We start from the raw sequence: 20,165 nt of genomic DNA, 5'->3' as shown, positions 1-20,165 counted from the left end.
CCCAGCATCTGTGGAAAAAGTTACTGCCTACCAATAAAAGTGAACTTTGTTTCAAAGTTACAATATACCTTCCTAGACAACATTCACATTACAAACCTTAGCTGGGTGGAATAACTTCCCTCCGCATTTCTAACATTTCTTTTGTTTGAAACTAAAACAGCAGATAAAGCTTTCTTTTATAGTTGTTGTGCATCTCCTACTTCTCCCTACTAAACATCCAATACAGACTAGATGGACTTCTGGTCTGACAAATACGTCATTGTTTCTGCTATATTAATTGATATACAGCTACCTGTCAGCTGTAATTCAAACAAGCACTATAAAACCTTGATATGTGTGATCTTTTTCTAGTAGGTGCTTCCATATCAGAGATGATGTAAGGCAAGGGGTATTATTTATAAATCAGAGATTTCCCCTGGTTAAGTCATTCTCTTGTTGTGCAAAGGAAGATTGAAGACCCATGTTCACTAACCTGAATGTTAGTGCGAGGTCCTCAGCTGGAACCTTGCTTTGTGGTTCTAATTGTCCATTTTCTGTCTGTTTAGTGGTGCCCAGTTTGTTTTTCATATCCAGGGAAGACTGGCTCTCCTTTAGAAAAAAAAAAAGATAGAGGAAAAAAAAACACTTTAACATAGTGTTAAAAGAATTTGAGACTTCTTTCTTTAGGACCAATGATGAAAGGCTGTAAATTGGAGTTGTACAGTGTAGCCCACAAAAGCCATGAGACAAGAGACTTGCTAAGACACATTCATCCTCTCAGGACACGGTATTTCCTGAAAGGAAGGGATAATTCTTGTAACAACGAGCAAAGACCACAGACTGTAACAGCACACAGACTACTGAATGCTAGCCTGTACCTGCAGAAGATGTTTTCTGTATTAAAGCAGTTTACACAACTCGTGGCATGGTGACCTTGGAAACAACTCAAGGCTTTCAAACTCAATGGCACACTTATTTTTAAACAGCAACAAAATAACAGCAGAGTATTTTAACGGGTCTCCAAGTTCTTCACAAAGAAGAATCAAGAAACTTCTCTAGAAGTTTTGAAGAAGAGAGAAGTGAAGGGGGAGATGGGGGACTCCACTTGTGGTCATCCAGCAGAGAGCCTTTTGCCAGGGTGGAAGGGTTGCAGCCACCTACACAGCCCTCTGCTCCACCTCTCTGTCTCCCAGCCCCGCAGCACTCACCATGCTCAGCTCACGGGTTCTCTTCCCAATTTCCCTTTCCACCTGGTGTAGCTCCAAGCTCAGCTGCTCACTTGAGATCATCCCAGGCCACTTGGGAGGTGGGGGTGGGGGCTGTGGTTGGCCTGCCAGGGTAGTCGCCTCCCTCTGCAACAGCAGCCTGTTACTACCAGCCTAAATACATAAAGCCAAGCACATACACAACTGAGCACACAGCACGCCGAGCACAGAAAGGGCACTAGGCCCTAACTCTGGAGTATTGCTTATTTGCAAAACTGAGGCCTTCTCTCTCCATGCTTAAAAAGGTCCCAATTGAAATCACTTCCAAGGCAAGTTTAAACATTTTTTTTTCCATGCAGCCAAGTCTTTTCGTTTTTAAACAAGCAACATGAAATAGCATCTACTGTAACACATTTACATGGATTTTCCCTGCATATCCCTTCCTTCCCGAAACAAAGGTGAAGCACACGAGCAAAACCACTACTCTTTTGTGAGCTACTTCTTGAATAAAAGATAACAGATAAGCAAACTTGCTGCTTTGTTTTATACTAGTAGAATTTATCAAAGCTCTACGTTAGAGTTCAGTATTAGTACAACTCACATAAAATGTTGTAAGAGAGGTGGACATCAATACATAGCTCTCGACTGACCCAGATAAAGAAGCACAGGAACAAAGAGGGTCAAATGACTACAGTCCCTTGCAAGTTACCAGCAGCCAAGTAAAGGCAGTAACCATGTCAGGCACTTAAACCTGGAAACATCTGGGAATCAGTTCCTTAAGTTTGTGCTCTGCATTTAAACACAGAAAACACTATCTACTACTCCATGCAGCCAAACGTCTGGCTGGGCTAACAAGTAGAAGTGCTCATTTGTTTGATAAGAAAGCAAGTTCTTCATGCTCAGACTGATTTTGGTGATTGGGACAACCTTCTAACAGGTAAATTCATAAAGCCTTCTGGATTTCAAATACCTAGTTGCATCTTTGAACACAAGGGACAAATTGAAAGCTGTCGTTGCTCAAAATAACTGACAAGTTCCAACAAATCCAAACTATGGCAAACCAAAGTTCAAACCTGACTATGCAGGATTTAACGCCGACACAATTACAATAATAATGAGGAGGAGAAGCAGGCCACTTCGGGTTGCTGAAACTTTTCAATACTCTTCTGTTATGGCAAAGGCAGGCATGCAAAATTTAAAACAATTCCTCCTTTGGTTCCCAAACAAGAACACAAGTTATACTCCAAGTAACTACTACTTTTAACTGTTGTTGCCACTTCAAATTTGTTAGCTATTAAGACAAATTTGCAATAATCCCTCTGCCATAACACAAGTCATCAGGTAACTATAGCTTCAGTGGAAGCTGCTATCCACCATTTATAGCAGTTCCTTCCAGGAAAACACTAATATGACTAGTGGCTGAGGCATCTAGAATAATTTTTTTTTTGTAGACAGAGAACATTTACTGATTTTTTTCCCTAGGAAAGGAAAAAAGTGCAACTAAAGCTTTAGGACCTCCATGGTTTTACAGTGCCTTGACATTTCTCCTATTTCTCACAAAATATAAACAAAAGTATCAGCACATTAATTCTTTTACAAATGCAGACTCCCATCTTTCCTCGTTTTTCAAGTGACTACATTTGTTCTAAACAAGGAGACAAAACATTGAGCTTTAAGTTTTCAAGCTAAACATCTTTAATATCCATTTTCTTTACTCTTGTGACTTATGCCATTTAGGAAGAAACAGGCACAACACAAAGCCAAACATTGAACGGATGAAGGTCAAAGCTTTCTGTACATAAAATCAGACATTTTCAATGGCAGTGAAGCCAAGAGGAACAGATACTCATTTCAAAAAGTGTGCCTCCTCTGAGTTAACAGGTGAACAGAGAGGGGGAGCAAGAGAGATAATGAAAGCAAACATGAGTGAGCACAGAGTGCAGATTCAAATATGGTGTTGACTTCCATAATGCGAAGAGTAGGGAAGTTTCTGCTGCTAAGACAAGTTTACACTTGTACCATAGTTCTGATGACTGGCATCAGAGGATTAAATATCGCTACTGAGTATTATTAGAGTCAGAGAAGGATTATCAGCATATGTAAAGTAGCTTTGTTAGCTTCATCTCTCTCTCTCTCTCTCTCTCTTCCACTCCTTAACACCCTTATGAATGGTACCAACCTCTAGTCCTCGCATTTGTGTCTGCTGGCTAATCTGGTGGTCCACTTGCTGCAGCTCCATGCGCAGCTGCTGCTCCCGCTCAGCTGAAGGCAACTGTTTTCCATGACCAGCCACATCTGACATGGACAGTCTCTCCCTTTGGGATCACAAAAATAATCAAAAGTAAGGAGATTTCAAAAAATATTTCCTCAGCTGCCACAAGAAGAGATAAAATGAAGATCTAGACAAAGGCAAGGAAAAAAAAACACAAACAAAACATTCCTACCTGTCATTGAAACGTCCCTGAGAAGGTATATTTTGATGGGGAGAATAAGGAGAGCCTCCCCAGCCACCGTGAGTTCCATAAGGACTGTAGTCTGCAAGTGAACAGAAAGAAAGTCATGTTGCAATCCTACAAAACTGTCCCTCAACACACAGAACAAGACAGACATTAGAAAATAATCAGGAAGGCCAGCTCTCTAAGAGTACAGAAGTCTAATATTTCTGTTTCTGAAATGAACACAAAAATACAGCATGAGAAGTCACACACGCGTAAGGCAGGACTTTTCCTATACGTGCAACAAGAGTTGCTACAGAGTTTCTCAGTGGAAAAAGAACAGCTTCAGCATCTCCAGAGTCTACAAGTTTGTGAAGGACTTCAGACGTTCAGGTCACTAGGGGAAAAAATCTGACAGCCACTGTACGAACAATCATTTTTATTACCAAGTCCCTTAAAGGCCTGAGTGTTGATTGATAATTCTGCGATACCTAGTTAACACCAGTTTGAAGATTAAGCCTTCACAGAAAGCAGAGTTCTATCTGTGGTAAAGTCTAGAAAGTTGTTGCTTGAATTAACCAAATGAGTTTTGTTTTTGTTTCCTTCAGTTAACACCTGAAAAATCTAGAAGGAAGCTTTGGGGAAATATCATTAGGGTTTTTCTTAAGATTATTCAGTACGTCTCAAAAAAGAGAGCAGCTTTAGAGTAAGACGTACAGCCATACTACACCTGTTTAGAAAATAGATGCATAGAAAAAATGTTCTAGTTCATTGGTTTTACCTAACAGTACACAAAACTATAGCTGCATTAAGCCTGCAGCTGCAACTACCTATAAAGTATGAGTGCAGTACAGTACTTTATGGTTACAATGGTTTTACATTTACAATGGTTTTCCATTACATATCTGAGAAAGCAGTAGGTTTCTAGAAAGCTTTAAATTTAAAGGAAGCTTCATCTGAGAGGGACCAGCAGAACAAAGTAATTTTTCCAGAACAGTGACACCAAATTACCAATGCATTACCTGTGCACAAACCTGTCCTTGGAACAGGAAGTCATGGCCGCCTTTTTCTTTGGGCTTGTCAGTCTCCCATAGCCCTATCTACAGTTATTTTAGTGTCATAATATACATCTAATTTATATTTCTTAGCCAAGAAACAAGTTGATAGGGGCTGCCTCCAACTCGCGCTACACTGTAGCACTGAAGAAAATAGCAACAACTTGCAAAATCCCAGAGCACACATCCTACCTGAAATAATCGATTTGGTGGAAGCTCCCTGAACCGCCATGGCCTGCATGGGACCAGAATTCTGGTACATCGCTTTGGAAGTACGAGAGATAGCCCCAAATCTCGACACAGTTGGTCGGTCTCCAAATGGAATGAGGTCATCATCGCCAGTCTCTGCTGCTCTTCTCTGCATGTCCAATCGTTGGTCACGCATGGTTTTACTATCTACATTCTACAAGAGATGGGAAAGGCAGTCAAGAACTTGATCAGAAGAGAACAAAACCACATTGCTTTTATAACAAGCTGGCACCAGCAGAGCAATCTCTCTCATATTCTCGATTCCTTTCATCCTTCAACTACATTTCCTGTTCTGCAGTTTGTAACTCCATTGTTAAGAGTTCGCATCTCTTAAATGGCCTAACTTAAGCCAACCACTAGTACCACCACTGTGAAAGCTGCATGATTAATTCTGATCAAACCAATAGAAAGGAGCAGCAGCAAAAGAAAGTAAAGAGAGAAAGTTTACTTGAACAAGAGAGAAAGAACTCCAGAACAACGTCAAAGAGGAGATCAGTAGGCATCATGGAGGAATATATATTCCTTCCACAGTCCAAAAGAAATTCCTCTGAAGCCCAGCATTAAGGCCTGTATCATCTAACAGACTGCAGATGACTCAAAATGAGAATTATTCAGTAGAACACTTGCACCGGACACGTCCAATACATCTTCCCAGAGTCAGATTTTTCTTTAAGGAGTAGTACTGCTTGGAATGTCCAGCTTTCTAACTCAGAGTCACACACTCATGGGTCACAAATGAACAGATAAACCCAACAGTTAAGGGTTAAAAATAAAACTTTGCTACGGTGCAAAATTAAATTAAAACTCTACAAGTTTTCAGTGGGTACAAGGACTGGTAGAAACAAAGTAACATAGCTAATTAGGAATAAAGGGGGTGTAAATAGTAATCACAACTGAGTTGAAAACTAAAGAAACTTGACATGTTGAAATTGAAAGAAACGTTAGACAGCATCTACTTCAGAATTCTAAAAAAAACTTGTGTCATTTTAATCTTGAGCCTAGCACCATTTCTAATTTGCTAGCAAATGCTAGCACCATTTCTAATTTATTTCTTTTTACTGAGTGGGGAGGAAAGAAAGTAGCACCAGTTACAATGCCACCTGCATGAAATCCAACATAACGTAGTCCCAGATGATACTACTCTTATCCTTAAGAAAAGGAATCTCACACGAACAACAATAAATAGAGAGAGAATTAATTCACTTGCCACCTGTAGAGAAGGTCTCCTGAGATTTTTTTTTCCCTGTGAAGAGACAAAAACCTGAAAAGCAGCAAAGGTCCCATTTGTTTACCTGGGATAAAGCTCTGGGGCAGAACATTAGCAATGAAAAAGGAGGCTGCTTCTGCAGAACCACTTCTCTCAACTAAGTTAGTTTGTTTGCAGTTGTCTTTCACTCTTACTGCTAGAAAAGAATTGTCTGTTGATTCCTTGAAGGCTGCCACTTGAACAGCAGTAAGAAAATACTGAGCATAACCTCAGCTCTTCCTCAAGCTAATTGTGACAGTGTTATGACTAAAGCAAAATACGTTCTGTAGTACAGAGCAGTAGAGGCCAAGTAAAACTGAACCAAAGCTGCATATGAAATGACTTTTCTAGATGTTTTTTTCCAGGAGAAAGCCTTCTTTTTGTTCCCAATTCCTACAGTTCCTTCAAGACTTTCAAAGAAAGCAATTCAGCAGAAGCCAAAGAAGAAATAAAATGGTGGTGGTATTTCAGTCAGTGCTTTTTGTTTGTTTATTTCCTACATTCAAGTCCCCCAATAATGACACCCTAGCAGCCCTGCCTCTTTCTTTTTGCAAAACTGTCCTGGGAAAATAGCAGCTGCACAAAATAAGATTATATCCAGACACTCAGTTTTAGTGAAGGATGGAATATGCAGAACCCACAGTTTTAAATCATTTTCAGGAAGAATCAGTTTAGTGTTATGTTATGATTACACTTCTCTTGAAAAGTTCCAAGCAAGTTTAGGGTATTCTTGTGGTCACAAAAATCACAAAAGATCATTTAATTAGAAGCTAGTAGCACTGCTACCACAATCACCATAAAATGAATTAATAGCACAAAGTCATGGTATCTTCCTATTACACAAAAAACTACCGGGAGCAACAGATGGGTGTGTCTAATTGACAAGCTGCCTGTAAAGAGTCATACTTGGATTTCTAGTAAGCATTCAAGTAAGTGCTCAAGTGGCAGAGTAGTAAGACTGCATTTATATTCAGAACTTAAAAACAGCAACACAGATGTAGGACTGTGCATAACTTTGAAAGCAGAGCACTGTACACTTCCAAACATGTTCTTTGACTGCAACGCATTTTTGAGCTTAAACACAATCACTGCCATCATCCTGGAAAGCAAATGAAAGAGGCCTTCCCAACTCACAGAAGTATAAATTTTACTCCTGTGTTCTCCTAATCCCTACATACCGCCATCTCCACGCTCCTTGCTGCCACAACATCTTTGGGTTTTGCATCTTTGGTTCCAATGTAGGAGCCGATGGTGTCACAGGACCACGGAGAATACTGGCTGTAGTCATTTCCTTTGTACTTCCCGGCTACCTTCAGGTCTTCATCCAAGTACTGTACAAAAACAAAAATCTGGTTCTGTCAGTGAGGGGAAGAAGCATGTTCACAGCCACAGCTACTTAGTTCAACAGCAGGGAACTTGAAGAAAAACACCACAAGGATTTTTTATTTTTTTTTTATTTGATCTATTTGGAGTTGGACCACAACAAGCACAAAATTCCGATCACCTGGCTACGCTCCCAGTGCTGACTGTTCAATTGGCCAGTATGATAGTGGTATTTTGACCTTGGATAAAAACAAACAAAAAACACTTCTAGCAAGCTGTTATTTAATTCTAAACATGTCAGGAGTAAATGACGCAAAGTCCATTGGCTGTAAAGGCTGACTCCTTCAATTAATAATGGCTTGACCTCAATCTCTTGGTTGTACCAAAAGTAGATCACGTAGGATCAGTGGCAGATCACAGAACAAACAGCCAGATTGGAGGCTGCACTATAAGGGCTTCCCACCCGCAACACAAAATCTCTCCCCCAAAAGTTTTCCAACATCGTGCTGCTAAAATTTTCTTGTTATCTTCACTTCTCACCACACACAAACTCAACAGTATTCTCTAAACATGTTATTGAATCAGAATTTTGTCAAAATATGCTTACCTCCTCCGAATGAAAAGGATGAGGCAAGGTTGGTGAAGGTGCAAAAGGAGGTGGAGAAATCACTTTCCTCTCCTCTAGCTGGGCCATGATCTCCTTCCTTCGTCGGTGAAGTTCATCCAGGCTGGGATGAGGCTGAAACAAAGACAGAAATACATTACAAAATTTATGAGGTACTGATGTACAAAATTACTACTTCAGAAAATGCTGTTTATCCAAACAAAGCATAACTGCTATGTGCTGCAAGAATAGGAAAATTATACTTATCTAATTCGAGCACTAAACTGGATCCTGCTTTTTTTGCACGTTAACATCATTACAATTACTGAGCTGATTACAATTACTGAGTTGACCAGTAAGTAGATTGCCTTCCAGTTTTTGATCAAATCAAATCAAATGCACCCCCTTCCTGAAACTTCAAACTTGTAATTCCTCACAAAGCCCATCACCTCACAGCAAAATTATTCAATTTCTCAAGTAGTTTATTTTTTCCTCTCACAGACACAGCTACAAAAATGCCATTTGAAAACCATACCCTGTGGCATGAAGGTCTGATCTGACTGAGATGTGGAGCCACTGGGCAATAACCCTCTGTTTGCTGGTATCTGTCCCTGGATTCAGGTACATAGGAGGGTACAGCTGCTTGGGGAATTTCAATAGGCACAGGGCTTCCTCGGACAATCTCCTCTCGTTGATATGGCTGCACGGGGGGGTACACACGACGGCTGTCATAGTGTGGTGGATATATGGGTTGTCCCATAGGAGGATACTGCTGCGGCTGTGTGTACTGTGAGCTCACCACACGATCCTGAAGGTAGGGTGGATAATGGTCTAGATAAGGTGGACCAGGTTCAGGAGCTGATGGAGGAGGTCGCACAAAGCGAGACATGGTCTGAGGATAGTAAACTCCTGAAATTAGGCAACAAGAAAGAGACAAACAAGATACAGAACGTAATTGTGACAACTGTTCATAGAAAGTAAAGATTTGTTCTGCCTCCTGGACAGCAGAAGCAAATTTTAATACTCTGAACCACCAATGACTTCTAAGATTGTACCTTCTAGTTATATGAAGGTTTCAGTAATTTATCTGGCACTTCTGGATAATTCAAATACATGTATGGACACATGCACACCACTAACAATGAGCACATTCAATTTTGTGGACAACCGAGATCATCTTTGGCACGCAGAAATCAAACATAAGCTTTGTTCCCCAAAAATGCTCTGCAACTTTTTTCTTTTTCTTCCCACTTCCTTTAGTCTTTCATTCCTTCTTTTCCCTTCATGTTAGCTTATCTTCACTTTGTCAGTTCTCTCTCCAATCTTACATTACATGACAAGCATCATTCCCTACCTTTATAATTGTGCCTTTTCTTTTAAAAATCCCCTTCATTATTTTCTTTCTCCATTTGACTTCCTCATACTTGTAACTTTTCCCCTTATTTCCTTTTTATACTGTTTTCTTTTTGTGCACAGCACTTTTATAATTTCACTTGTCTCTAACCATCTCATGCATGTGTGCAGACAGTTCTGAAATACCCACACACTTTTCAATGAGTACTTTTACCCTGCAAGCATAAACCCCTCTGCTGATTATGCATTATTATGCATTTTCACTGGGTCAAACTGAACTGAGGGCTACCATATTAGCTCCCTGTTCTAGCCCACTGTTTGGAAGAACTGAAGAAAGAAGCATTTACTACACTAGATAGGTACAAACTTCTAAAGCAAGTGAGAACAGAGTCTTCAGTCAAGACATAAAAAGCCTGCTGAGAGGCAGCTCAGTAACTGCATTTACATGCTAAATATATCTGTATGTCAGACATATCAATTTCCATTGTATTATACCATAACCACATTAATACCCATGGTTCGTGTAACACAAGAAAACTAACTCAATAGCTTAAGTAAACACCGGGGAGGGACGGAAGAATAAAATCAGCATGAAACTCCAAAACAAGATAGAGAGCTTGGTCTCAAACTCACCTTGTTGGTATGGTGCTGGCTCAAACGGTGGGGCAGCTCCTCTGTGATCCTGATAAAACATATCTGCTTGCTGAGTACTATACAACTGGGACCCACGCGGTACCATTTGCAACTGCTTGGTGACAGACACTGAAGGCAGATCTGTTGGCGCCCGAGCAGGCACAGGATGAGGGTTCACTGGTAAAGCAGAAATAGAGCTGTTGGGGACAGATTCCAACCTAAAAAGTAGAAAGATGACATTGCGCATTAAGGCCTGATATAGCTCACTGGTTCTTTGTCTATATATTCCACCTTGTGAAGACTCATCATGTTCTCCAACTAAAATACAAGCAAACAGGAATATAAAGCAGTTTACAGCTTTAGCTTTAGTTTTCTACTGCACTCTACCACTACAAAACATCAACCCCCCCAGCCCCCAAACTAAAGAACAAACAAAAAACTTTTTTTTTTTCCCCTAGAGAATGGGTTTACTTGTTTCTACTGCATATTTACACACATGACATTTTCAACAAGTTAGGAAGACCCGTACAAGTCAGGAGGGGATCCAGGGGCACTGCTACTCAGATGGTCCATCTTCCCTGGCTTCAGACCAGTTTCGTAACTGGAGTCAGTCCCTCGAGAAATAAGTTGCGTCACTGTGCTGCCTGATGACACAATTCCATTTGGCAGAGCAGAGGTTTTCCTGTTGGGCAAGTCCACTCCCCCTTCATCCGAGAGGATAGCTCCTGAAGGTAGGCCCACCTCATTCAGCTGGCCAAGGGAGGCACTCAGGGGTCTTCTTGGAACCAGACGCTTGTTCATTTTACGAAATCTTCAGAAAAAGAGATCATACATCAAAAACTGAAACAAAATGCTGAAAGGAATTTGAAGTTGTTTTTTTTTTTTTTTTTTCCAAATACAGGTGCTACTCAAAGCTTGAAGTTGTAATTCAAGTTTCCTAAGGGCTAGTGAGAGATATGTTTTTAATAGCAGTGAAATTCTAGTCTACCATATATCTGACCTGTTCATAGCAACTTTAATCAAAAGAGCTAGTATCAGTCACACTACAGATGGATTTTTCATGACAAGTATACTAACTATTCAGAGCTCAGGTTCCCACAGCAAGTTTAAAATCTTACCTCCTGTACATACATCCATTACAACTGTACCAAAACCAAACAAAACCAAATATCACATAAAATACTACCTGTAATAACGGAAGCTTCAAAATAAGAATTACAGGCTATTCAAGTCATTTTATTTAGAGAATAAAATAATAGCAAACAAAGGGATCAAAGATGAAAAGATTCCCTGTTACACCATTCGTCTGACAACAAGACAACCTAAGTCTTTAGTACCATATGATATCATATATTAAAGCAGTTTGCCAAGATTTATGTTACTATAGTCATATGCAGCTTTACCACTTGCACGGCTTGATAAGTGATTTCAGAGATAGTATCTCCAAACACAGTGTAATTCCAAAAATCTAACTGCTTCTGATAAGTCTGAACAAATACGAGCCTTTTAAGGTTCGACAAAAACCAGCAGACTGATGGTACTGGACTAACAAAGAGAGCAAATTCCAGAGTTGAAGGTCCTCCACTAAACCTCCTGCCATTAGATAGATACCAGAATGCAGGTGGGATGGTGTATCTGTCAGCCTGAGTGTTCCCACTGGTTATAACTGCAGAACAAGAGGCTGTTTCCTATCCAGGAAGCCTTCAAAGGGGTTGAATGGGTTGTAGCCAACACTTCCAAATCATATCTAGCAAACAAAGTGAGATAACACAGACCAGGAGAGTATACACATTGCTGCAGACAATAAAGAAAGTGGGCCATTATACTCTAGTACCCAATCCCTTGGATAATCTTAAGGTTTAGCCACGTGCACAGCATTAGCAGTAATGCAGCCTGTAGGAAAAAAGTTTTGTTGTTTTTTTTTTTTTTTAAATATGTGACTGACTCTATAGAGGCAGCCAATTCTTGCCATATATATCTGGGCTGTTCATCTGTAAGAGTTCAGTGGCAAGACACGTTAACTATCTTGTAGCGAACTTTGTAACTCTCCAGCAGCACCCCTATTTCCTGGCTGGGTTACCCACATAATCAAACTGTCAGTTCACGCTACACAGTACTGACAGCAGGCATCATTCAGAATGTGTAAAAAGGAGTAAACAAACAGGGATATCACCACACTATAAGCACCTGAGTAGGGTCAGACCACCTGTGGCTTTCTAATCATTCGCTGCTCGGAAGTTATTCTGGCAACTCCTGTCAGGTGAGTGAGTCAGCTGGAGGGAGACATGGAGGCAAGCCGAAGTGAACTCCCCAGGTGAACTTACTGCTTCACCTGGGCATCCTGCTCAATGCCCAAACCAGTTTTCCACTGAGAAGTAGCAACAGGATGTTGGGAAACCACTGTCATGTTCTGCCTGGCAATTACTTCTGGTCATCTCCCTCCTATTAGGTCTCTTAGAGATGCAGTATTTGATAGCTCCTGACCCTTCTTCTATGAAGGTTTGCAAGCAACTTGCAAGAGGATGATGACTAGACACCCCTGCTCATTCATCTAGAGCACAACAGTATGCTCAAAAGAGAGAGACAAACATATATAAACACACATTCAGATCGAAAGTGACAGGAAGAGTTCATATGGTGTTTTGCGCAATAAAACGCTTTGAACAAAACCAAGTTGTACAGTGCTGCCCTCTGGATTCTTCTGAACAAATTTATGAATGTTTGCAGCAGTATGTGCAGGACAAATTTCTTTTAACACCAAAAAATTAATGATCGCCTATGCAAATAGGGTCTTCATCCCTTGCCAAGAGGGGAATCAGCTGCTTTTTAAGCAGGTCTAGATTGTAATTTGCAATCTAAGGCATTACACCACATACTACGTTATAACATCCCTCGTAAACTTAAAGCTATATATATATATATATATATATATATATATAAATAATTGCAATGTAGATCCTATATATATATATATATATATATATATATATACCCTATATATATAGAGAGAGAGGATATCCTATATATATATATATATATATATATATAGACAGATAGATAGGAGAAAGTTGCTGTTGCTATTGTAGATCCTAGATATCTATCTATCTATCTATATACATATACATATATATATATATATAGGATCTACAATAGCAACAGCAACTTTCTCCCCCAAAAAAACATTTCAGATATTCTCCCATGCATATTGTTCATACTAAACATTTCTAAAAGGAGAACAATTAATGTAATATTTGCTCAAAGGAATTAAGCATATATAAGAGACACGAGGAAGAATCAGAACTCAGAGTACTCCAACCGCCTACAGAAACCACTGCAACCAAAGCAGAACATTCACCTCGCTCTTCACCCCAGGACAACATTATTACTAAGGCAAACAATCCAGTCTGGATGAATTAGGCCTCCTCCACCTGCAAACCTGATGAACTGCCTTTCTTGACATACACAACTAGTTTGGAGGTGAGAATACTGACTCACCACCCTTGTTAACCATCCAAAACAGCACTACCATTCTCCATTTTCTTAATACTATGACAAAAGGGAAAAATTAAATAAATAAATAAAACAGCTGTTTCTGCACAACAAGTATCAAAGTCCTATTCTCTGTGATTTTGAATAACTGCTTTTGTCATTCTAAAACCATGTGCTCTGCTCTTTTTTCTTCCCATTTTGCCTATGCATTACATGCTATACAGCTAGTGAACTGCTGTATCAATATTTCCAGTTTTAGATTTTTTTTTTTTTAAGGAATCTATCGGTATCATCCTCTCTCTCACACCCAATTAAAAAGCCAGGATGAGAATCATAAAGAACTGACCACAACAGATGCAATCTAGCAGTATTTTAAGCCACACTTAAGAAATGATAAAAAAGCCTACTCCCAACATCTCAAACACTTCTTGTGGAAGTGTCAAATTTTCAAGCTGCTGTTGTACAAAGCAAAATATTCTGTATTTGAGAATAAACAGCTCCAAAACCTAACAGATGACTCTTGTAAAATTTTCATGTTATTTCTTACCAGTGTAATAGATAAGCTATGCTTCCTCTCCTCATTCCTAGATATGATAAAAAAACTCCTAAGGATAAAGCGAAGCAAATGATTTGTACACTTACTTTTCTAGCTCTTCCTGTGAATGTGCAAAGGTGCAGCTGGCTCCTCGGGGGCATCCTCCTCTCTGTTTCATGTCTCGGCACATGTATGTCTTGTACTTGCTGTGCTGAGGAGGCTGGCAAGGTTCAAAAAACACAAGGAAGATATCAGATATAAGTGCACTTAACCAAGAACTGAACATACCCTCTTATTAAAAGATTGAGGCTTGACTGTTGAATATTCCTCCAATTTAAACATTCCAAAGGGTATCTAATGTGAAGCAACTAGAGCAGTATTGATGTTTGGTTGTTCAACAGAACAAACAGATTAAAAGAGTAGTTATTTTGACAACTGAGACACTATCAGGCTTTTGAAACTTGTTTATTCATTACTGGATCTTGACTCGAACATAGTTGTAAGTTTCTGGAAACAGTTAAGTGAACAAAACTGATATAGACTGGGGAAAAATATTACCATGCTTAATCAGAAATTGCCAAATATTGATCAGGCTTCGTGGTAGATGAAAAATAAACACATTTGGTCAGTTATTTTTCCATTGCTTTCTGTTAGCTCAAAAACAGCAACTGAGTATCCCTTTGATCTCTGTGAGAGAGTTAAACTTCACCAAGACACTTTGTGTCCTCCTTCAGACTACAAGTCTCTTGATTACCTATAATAATTATTTTTATTGATAGTTGAGGATTTAGTCTTACTCCTACACAAATCATCAGGATATAGGCTGTCTTTTGGATTCCTGTTAGTTTACAAATACACAATGCCTTGCTGCAATCTCGCCATCTGCATGTATGCCCGTTTTCCAATCTCTAAATAAATTGTGACAGAAGGCCAGAGGTGGTCTTAAAGTTACTGAAATGCACAAAATTAAATCAGAGGCAGAAATACTCCACATCAGACTTCTCACCAAGGAAAAGGTCTGTAAAAGTAGACTCTTGCTTTGTGAGAAACTCAGCCAGAAGATGCAAACCTGTAAGAAGTCATCTGCAGACCGGTTTTTTTGTTGTTGTTTGTGTTTTTTTTTTTTTTTGCTATCCTACAGTGAAAAAGGATTTAGGCAGGATGTACATGAGCTGCACAGCCCTCTGCTGGCCACTGTTGCTAGCCAGCAAAACTCTGCCCAAAACTCAGCATACATCCCCCTTCCCACCTGGAGGTTTTGTGTTCCCATAAGAGCATATGCCAGGTCCAGGCGATGGCCTCTCCAGAACAAAAACCTTCACTGTTTTTCCCACCCTGATTTCCACTTGTGTATTCCTACAGCTTTTCCTCTTGCCAGCAACTGTGCTCATTACACATCTGAGTGAATGCAAAAAGGTAAAAGAGCTGAAATAATTTACTTTGATTTCTCTTCCCCCTTCTAAGAGAATCTTTCTACCTGTTCAGCTCCCTGAACCAGCTCTCCAGGAGGCTGAGTGCCAAGGCAGAGAGGGAATGGGAACGTATGACAAGCAGCTTTGTCTTTCCGCAGCAGCTAGCATTTAGACCAACTTAGCTATACAACAAAATGAGATCAAAGGAACACGTGGTAAGATATAACTGTGAGATAAGCTAGTATATATTTGGCAACATCAATTTCTGAAACAACAACAAAAAACAGTTCAGAAACCCAGATGGTTCCTTTATATGAAGTCTTCCTAAATCTTTAAACTTTATACACCATTAAATACAGGTGTAAGATTCTTTTCATTAACAGAGCAACTTGGCTGAAATGTGTCATTAAAAACAAGAAAATTCCCACAGATCACAGTGCGAGGCACCCCACCTCCTCCTCCCCACACTCTAATCAGGAGCCTTAATTCATATCCCTACGCTTGTAGCTTGATCTGATTGTTTTCTTTTCATCCTAGTGAGCTGTGCAAATTCATGCAACTTTTTTTTTTTTTTTTGAAAAATATGAAAGGGTAGCAACATTCTCAACCTGCTCGTGAAACCAAATCTCTCCAGGTGACATTAACAAACATCTGCTATTAGAAAGAGCCAGATAAAATTTATGAGTAAGCTTTTCTTGTATGATTTGGCTTTTACCTGTTGCTGATCAGTTCCTTTTTTGCTGTGATTCTGGATATAATCAACTAAGCCATGAACAACCGTCCTCACAGCAACCAGTCCATTTTCCAGTTGTTCCCATGTTGGAGGTGGAGCATCTGTAGCATTGACAGGAAACAGAGAATACATAGAGAAGGAAAGAAAAAGTCAGAAGGATTTTCTAAAACCAGGTTACTGAGAAACCACCAGTATCACAATTTTTTTGTTGCTTCTGATAAAGCTTGACAACAAATGTCATTAAACAAGGATTAAGCACTTTAATTCAGAGATATGCACCACCTAATGAATAAAGCTATCTATAGAGTCAAGATTGAACCACACAAAATATCAAACGGGCCACTTTATTAGCCATTTATTAGCATGTCAAATCTCCTTTTACAAGAGCTTTCATACCGCACAGAACTCCAGAGGAAATGCCTTGTACAAACTCTTCATGTAATGGAAAATCCCACTTCACAAATTAGGCAAAATTATTCTGTATAAATGCCATCATCACTGGCCTAGATCATGCAGTCACTGAACAGCAACCAAAATTGTTGTATCCCACATGGAAACATGTCACAAGGCTAGTATCTGCAGCAGAGCATCTAACACAAAGCACTGCAAATAAATTTCAGGCTTAATCCTAGAGGGGTACTTGCTCTTTCTAGCTGACTGACATACTTGTCTAACCCTTTAATCTATTCCAGCAGGTGACACTCCCACTGGGTGCTGACACCGTGCTGCAGAACACAGGGCCTCCAAGTGTTTCTCTAAGTGCCTTTCAAGATCTTTAACAAAATTATGTTCTGCTCACAAGTACGTGATACTTGCAGAGGAGCTGCAATGTACCTATAGAACAGCAGGGAAGCAACTCAATAGCACAGCAGAGCAATGACTTCAAAATGAGACTTCCCTACTGAAACTTCCAGCGAGGCTATTAGTGATTCCACTTTCCTTACCACTCTTTGGCTAACAAATTGCTAGTACGCACTGTTTTGTCTCTGACTTACATGTTACAGTATGAAAGATTTGGGAAGAAAGCACTGCCTTGCCTTTAACTGTGAAGTACAACTGTGAGAAAACTTCGTTTCTCACACAACTGGTCCTCATTTGAAAGGTCAGTTTATTTGCTTAAACAGACAAACTAAGAACTACAACTTTTCATCTCCTGATGTCACAGTTTAGGCATCAACACACTTGATTAGTTTTGGTTTTTACAAATATTAATGGGTATAAAACTTCAACTACAGCACTATCGCTTCCATCCCTACTCCCTCAGGGGGTCCATACTCATATTGCTGCTGACTTTTCCAACACTTTCCATCTCTCCCTCTGTCAACATCTTGGATTTCATTTACTCTTTATGCTCTTTCCAGCTTAATTTCCCCTTCCCAGACCATCGTTCACACTTTTACAGAATTCTAAATCAACAAGGAAAACAAATTCCTTAGCATAACACACCTGTCTCATTAAAACCAATTCTTGCCCGGCTTCTGTCTTTTCTGTAATTGTTTTCTTAAGGAATCTCCCCAGTTTGTAAATAAATTTGCTCTGGTAAAGAACTGGAGAGGAAAAAAACTCAAGACTGGAAGCTAAGACTTTGCATTAGGGTTTCTAATGATAATCCTGCTGCTTTGTAAATCTGGTTTCCAACAGCAGCATGTGTACTAAACAGGGAAAAGGAGAAGAGTAAGACAGCTGCCAGTCTCTCCAGTTAGAATTACCTAATATGAGGCACACACCATGTAATCTCACAGAATTGTATGTATCCAATATCCTCATCCATGCTCACCTAGTGCTGTCAAACAAGGAAGATACCTTCTGAGAAGTTGTAAAATTATTCCTGACATTCTTTTGAATTTATTTTAGCTTCAAAATAGTTTTCTCACACAAATCACTGCTGTTCCCAGGTTGGTTATGAACACCATTTGAGAATCTTAAGTTTGAGTTACAGAAGATGTTTCCTTCCACTTTAGAAACTATTTTTTAAACCCTTAACACTTTAAAAGCTCCTCTTGCTAAATTAAAAGTAGTCATTTCTTTTGGTCCCTCAGCCCTGCAAAACATCTAGACTGACCTGGACTGGGATCAATATTTGCCAGGAGCTCAAGGTGAGGTCGAAGACGATTCAGGTTAGCTGGATCTCCAGTCCTCTGAAGAGCAATAGTTAATTCCTGAACACTCTGTGCAAACGAGGCTGGGGTCTGCAACTTAAAAAAATTATAATAATTAACTTTCTACAGGCAAAGCAATCCTCGGTGTTTCTAATGGTTGCTCCACGAGATCACAGAGCTGCCTTACAAAACTGGACTAATTTTTTCTCACACAAGCTGACTTCAGCACCTTGTATTAAATTCCTTCTACAGTATTATGAACAAACCCTTTTTTGACATTATAGGTTGAAATATAGTCCTAAATAGACAAAACAAGCTGGCATTACTTCTAGCAATGAAACCTGTCTTTTCTGTGTTGTACTGGCACCCAGAAAGAAATGCAGATATTAGAGAGCATTTAAATAAGATTTCTGAATAGTCTGGTATCTCCAGTCCCTGAACTGACAGGCTTGCATCCTGGCTTACACCAAATACAGCAGACAGTAAAGTGCAAGATGGTAGAAGGAGAAAGATTACTAACATCCCCACATTTTCAGTATTTACTTTAACCCTACCTAGAGCCTTCATATGTCCTCTGTCAGAACACCTGAAAATGTGGGCAAATACATGAATATGTAGCAGTCCTTGGAGCCAATCCTCCTGAATGGCACCCAAAGCAATCATTTCACAGCTTTTGTAACTGTTCAAAGCATTACAGTTCAGTTCTTCCTATCTAATTTAGACACTTTAATGTGTTGCCTAACATTTAGGGGGAAATCCCCGAATTTAAACATTTAGGGGACGTTTTAAACTTTTTAGGGAACATAGGACAAATGTTCCCCCCAACAAAAAAGAGATCTGAGCATTTCCAAATGCCAAGTCATTGTATTTAAGAAACATGTTTCAACATCTCTTACTTCATTCAGGTACAGGCTAGGAGACTGATTTTCTTTCAACTTATCGACTAGCTCCCTGCCTGAAAACACGAACCATTAACCTCTCTTGCCACGTTCACAGTTATCATGTGTTCACAAAGGACACCTCCCAGCTAACCCCAGTGCAGCTAACCCCTGTGGCTTCTCATCTGCTGAAAGAGGTAAAGAAGAAAGAGATAGCAAGATGGCAGAGGGAGCAAGATTCCCTAGGTTACAACTATAATTATTCAAGCCATAACAGGTTTTGAAATAATAGGGCAAATGATTAATGGGTGAGTACACCTGGGTACAATGTGTATATATACTCAAGCATTCAAATTACAAGCGTATAAATCTAAAACAGTTGCAAGGAAGATAAAGTGGGCTGATTTTAGGTGGCTTTACCTTATCAATGATAGACTGCATGTGGGATTTGTGAGATTGGTCTCCATATAACAGGGAGGACCACTGATCTGGTGCAATGCGTAAACCTGCTTCCATAGCAATTTGAACAATCTGGGAATCATGTTCCCTTCTCAGAGCTTCGTAAGTCCGGAATTCCTCCTTCAATTGCATCAGGGAGGAATCCTCATCACGCTTTGTCACCTAGTGGGGAGAAAAAAGCCAAATACAATTAAGCAGGATAAGAAGATGTAAAGTCCAAGGCAAAAGAAATCGTTAGCCAGCAAGTAAATTCTTCCTCCCAAATGAAACTGAACTACGATAGTATGCAGCCAACACCACCATTGGTTCCTACTAAAATAACACAATAACACCTGTCCACTTCTTGGTGGTTGCAGTTGATATCAAATATAATTTACTCAGAATCTGACCCAAACATTGGTGGCAGTATCAGACTTCATAAACAACTTCACAGCCTCTACACCTTACTTCTCAAATCGAGGTATTTTGTTTGTATTGC

General features: G+C 39.7%; 1 protein-coding gene across 10 annotated transcripts in view; it reads right to left on the bottom strand.

Moving 5' to 3' along the window:
• The window catches only part of RC3H1 (ring finger and CCCH-type domains 1), a 63,143-nt gene that overhangs the window by 9,123 nt on the left and 33,855 nt on the right, over positions 1 to 20,165 (bottom strand). For 4 of the 10 annotated variants that reach the window (XM_050712248.1, XM_050712250.1, XM_035537492.2 and 1 more), the window contains 14 exons: positions 19,649 to 19,849; positions 18,314 to 18,446; positions 16,234 to 16,352; positions 14,214 to 14,326; positions 10,612 to 10,893; positions 10,083 to 10,300; positions 8,632 to 9,005; positions 8,100 to 8,231; positions 7,348 to 7,500; positions 4,867 to 5,077; positions 3,629 to 3,719; positions 3,364 to 3,499; positions 1,188 to 1,358; positions 473 to 588 (listed from right to left, as the gene is read on the bottom strand). In XM_050712248.1, the coding sequence (XP_050568205.1) occupies positions 473 to 588; positions 1,188 to 1,358; positions 3,364 to 3,499; positions 3,629 to 3,719; positions 4,867 to 5,077; positions 7,348 to 7,500; positions 8,100 to 8,231; positions 8,632 to 9,005; positions 10,083 to 10,300; positions 10,612 to 10,893; positions 14,214 to 14,326; positions 16,234 to 16,352; positions 18,314 to 18,446; positions 19,649 to 19,849 (2,450 nt within the window). The remainder of the gene's footprint in view (positions 1 to 472; positions 589 to 1,187; positions 1,359 to 3,363; positions 3,500 to 3,628; positions 3,720 to 4,866; positions 5,078 to 7,347; positions 7,501 to 8,099; positions 8,232 to 8,631; positions 9,006 to 10,082; positions 10,301 to 10,611; positions 10,894 to 14,213; positions 14,327 to 16,233; positions 16,353 to 18,313; positions 18,447 to 19,648; positions 19,850 to 20,165) is intronic. The other 6 variants (XM_035537495.2, XM_035537494.2, XM_050712252.1 and 3 more) reach the window with 4 other exon arrangements.

This window comes from Cygnus atratus, chromosome 8 (genome assembly GCF_013377495.2).
Source record: "Cygnus atratus isolate AKBS03 ecotype Queensland, Australia chromosome 8, CAtr_DNAZoo_HiC_assembly, whole genome shotgun sequence".
In the NCBI taxonomy this organism is placed as follows: domain Eukaryota; kingdom Metazoa; phylum Chordata; class Aves; order Anseriformes; family Anatidae; genus Cygnus; species Cygnus atratus.
The sequence above is the reverse complement of the archived record's forward strand: the minus strand, read 5'-3'. Positions and strand labels throughout refer to the sequence as shown.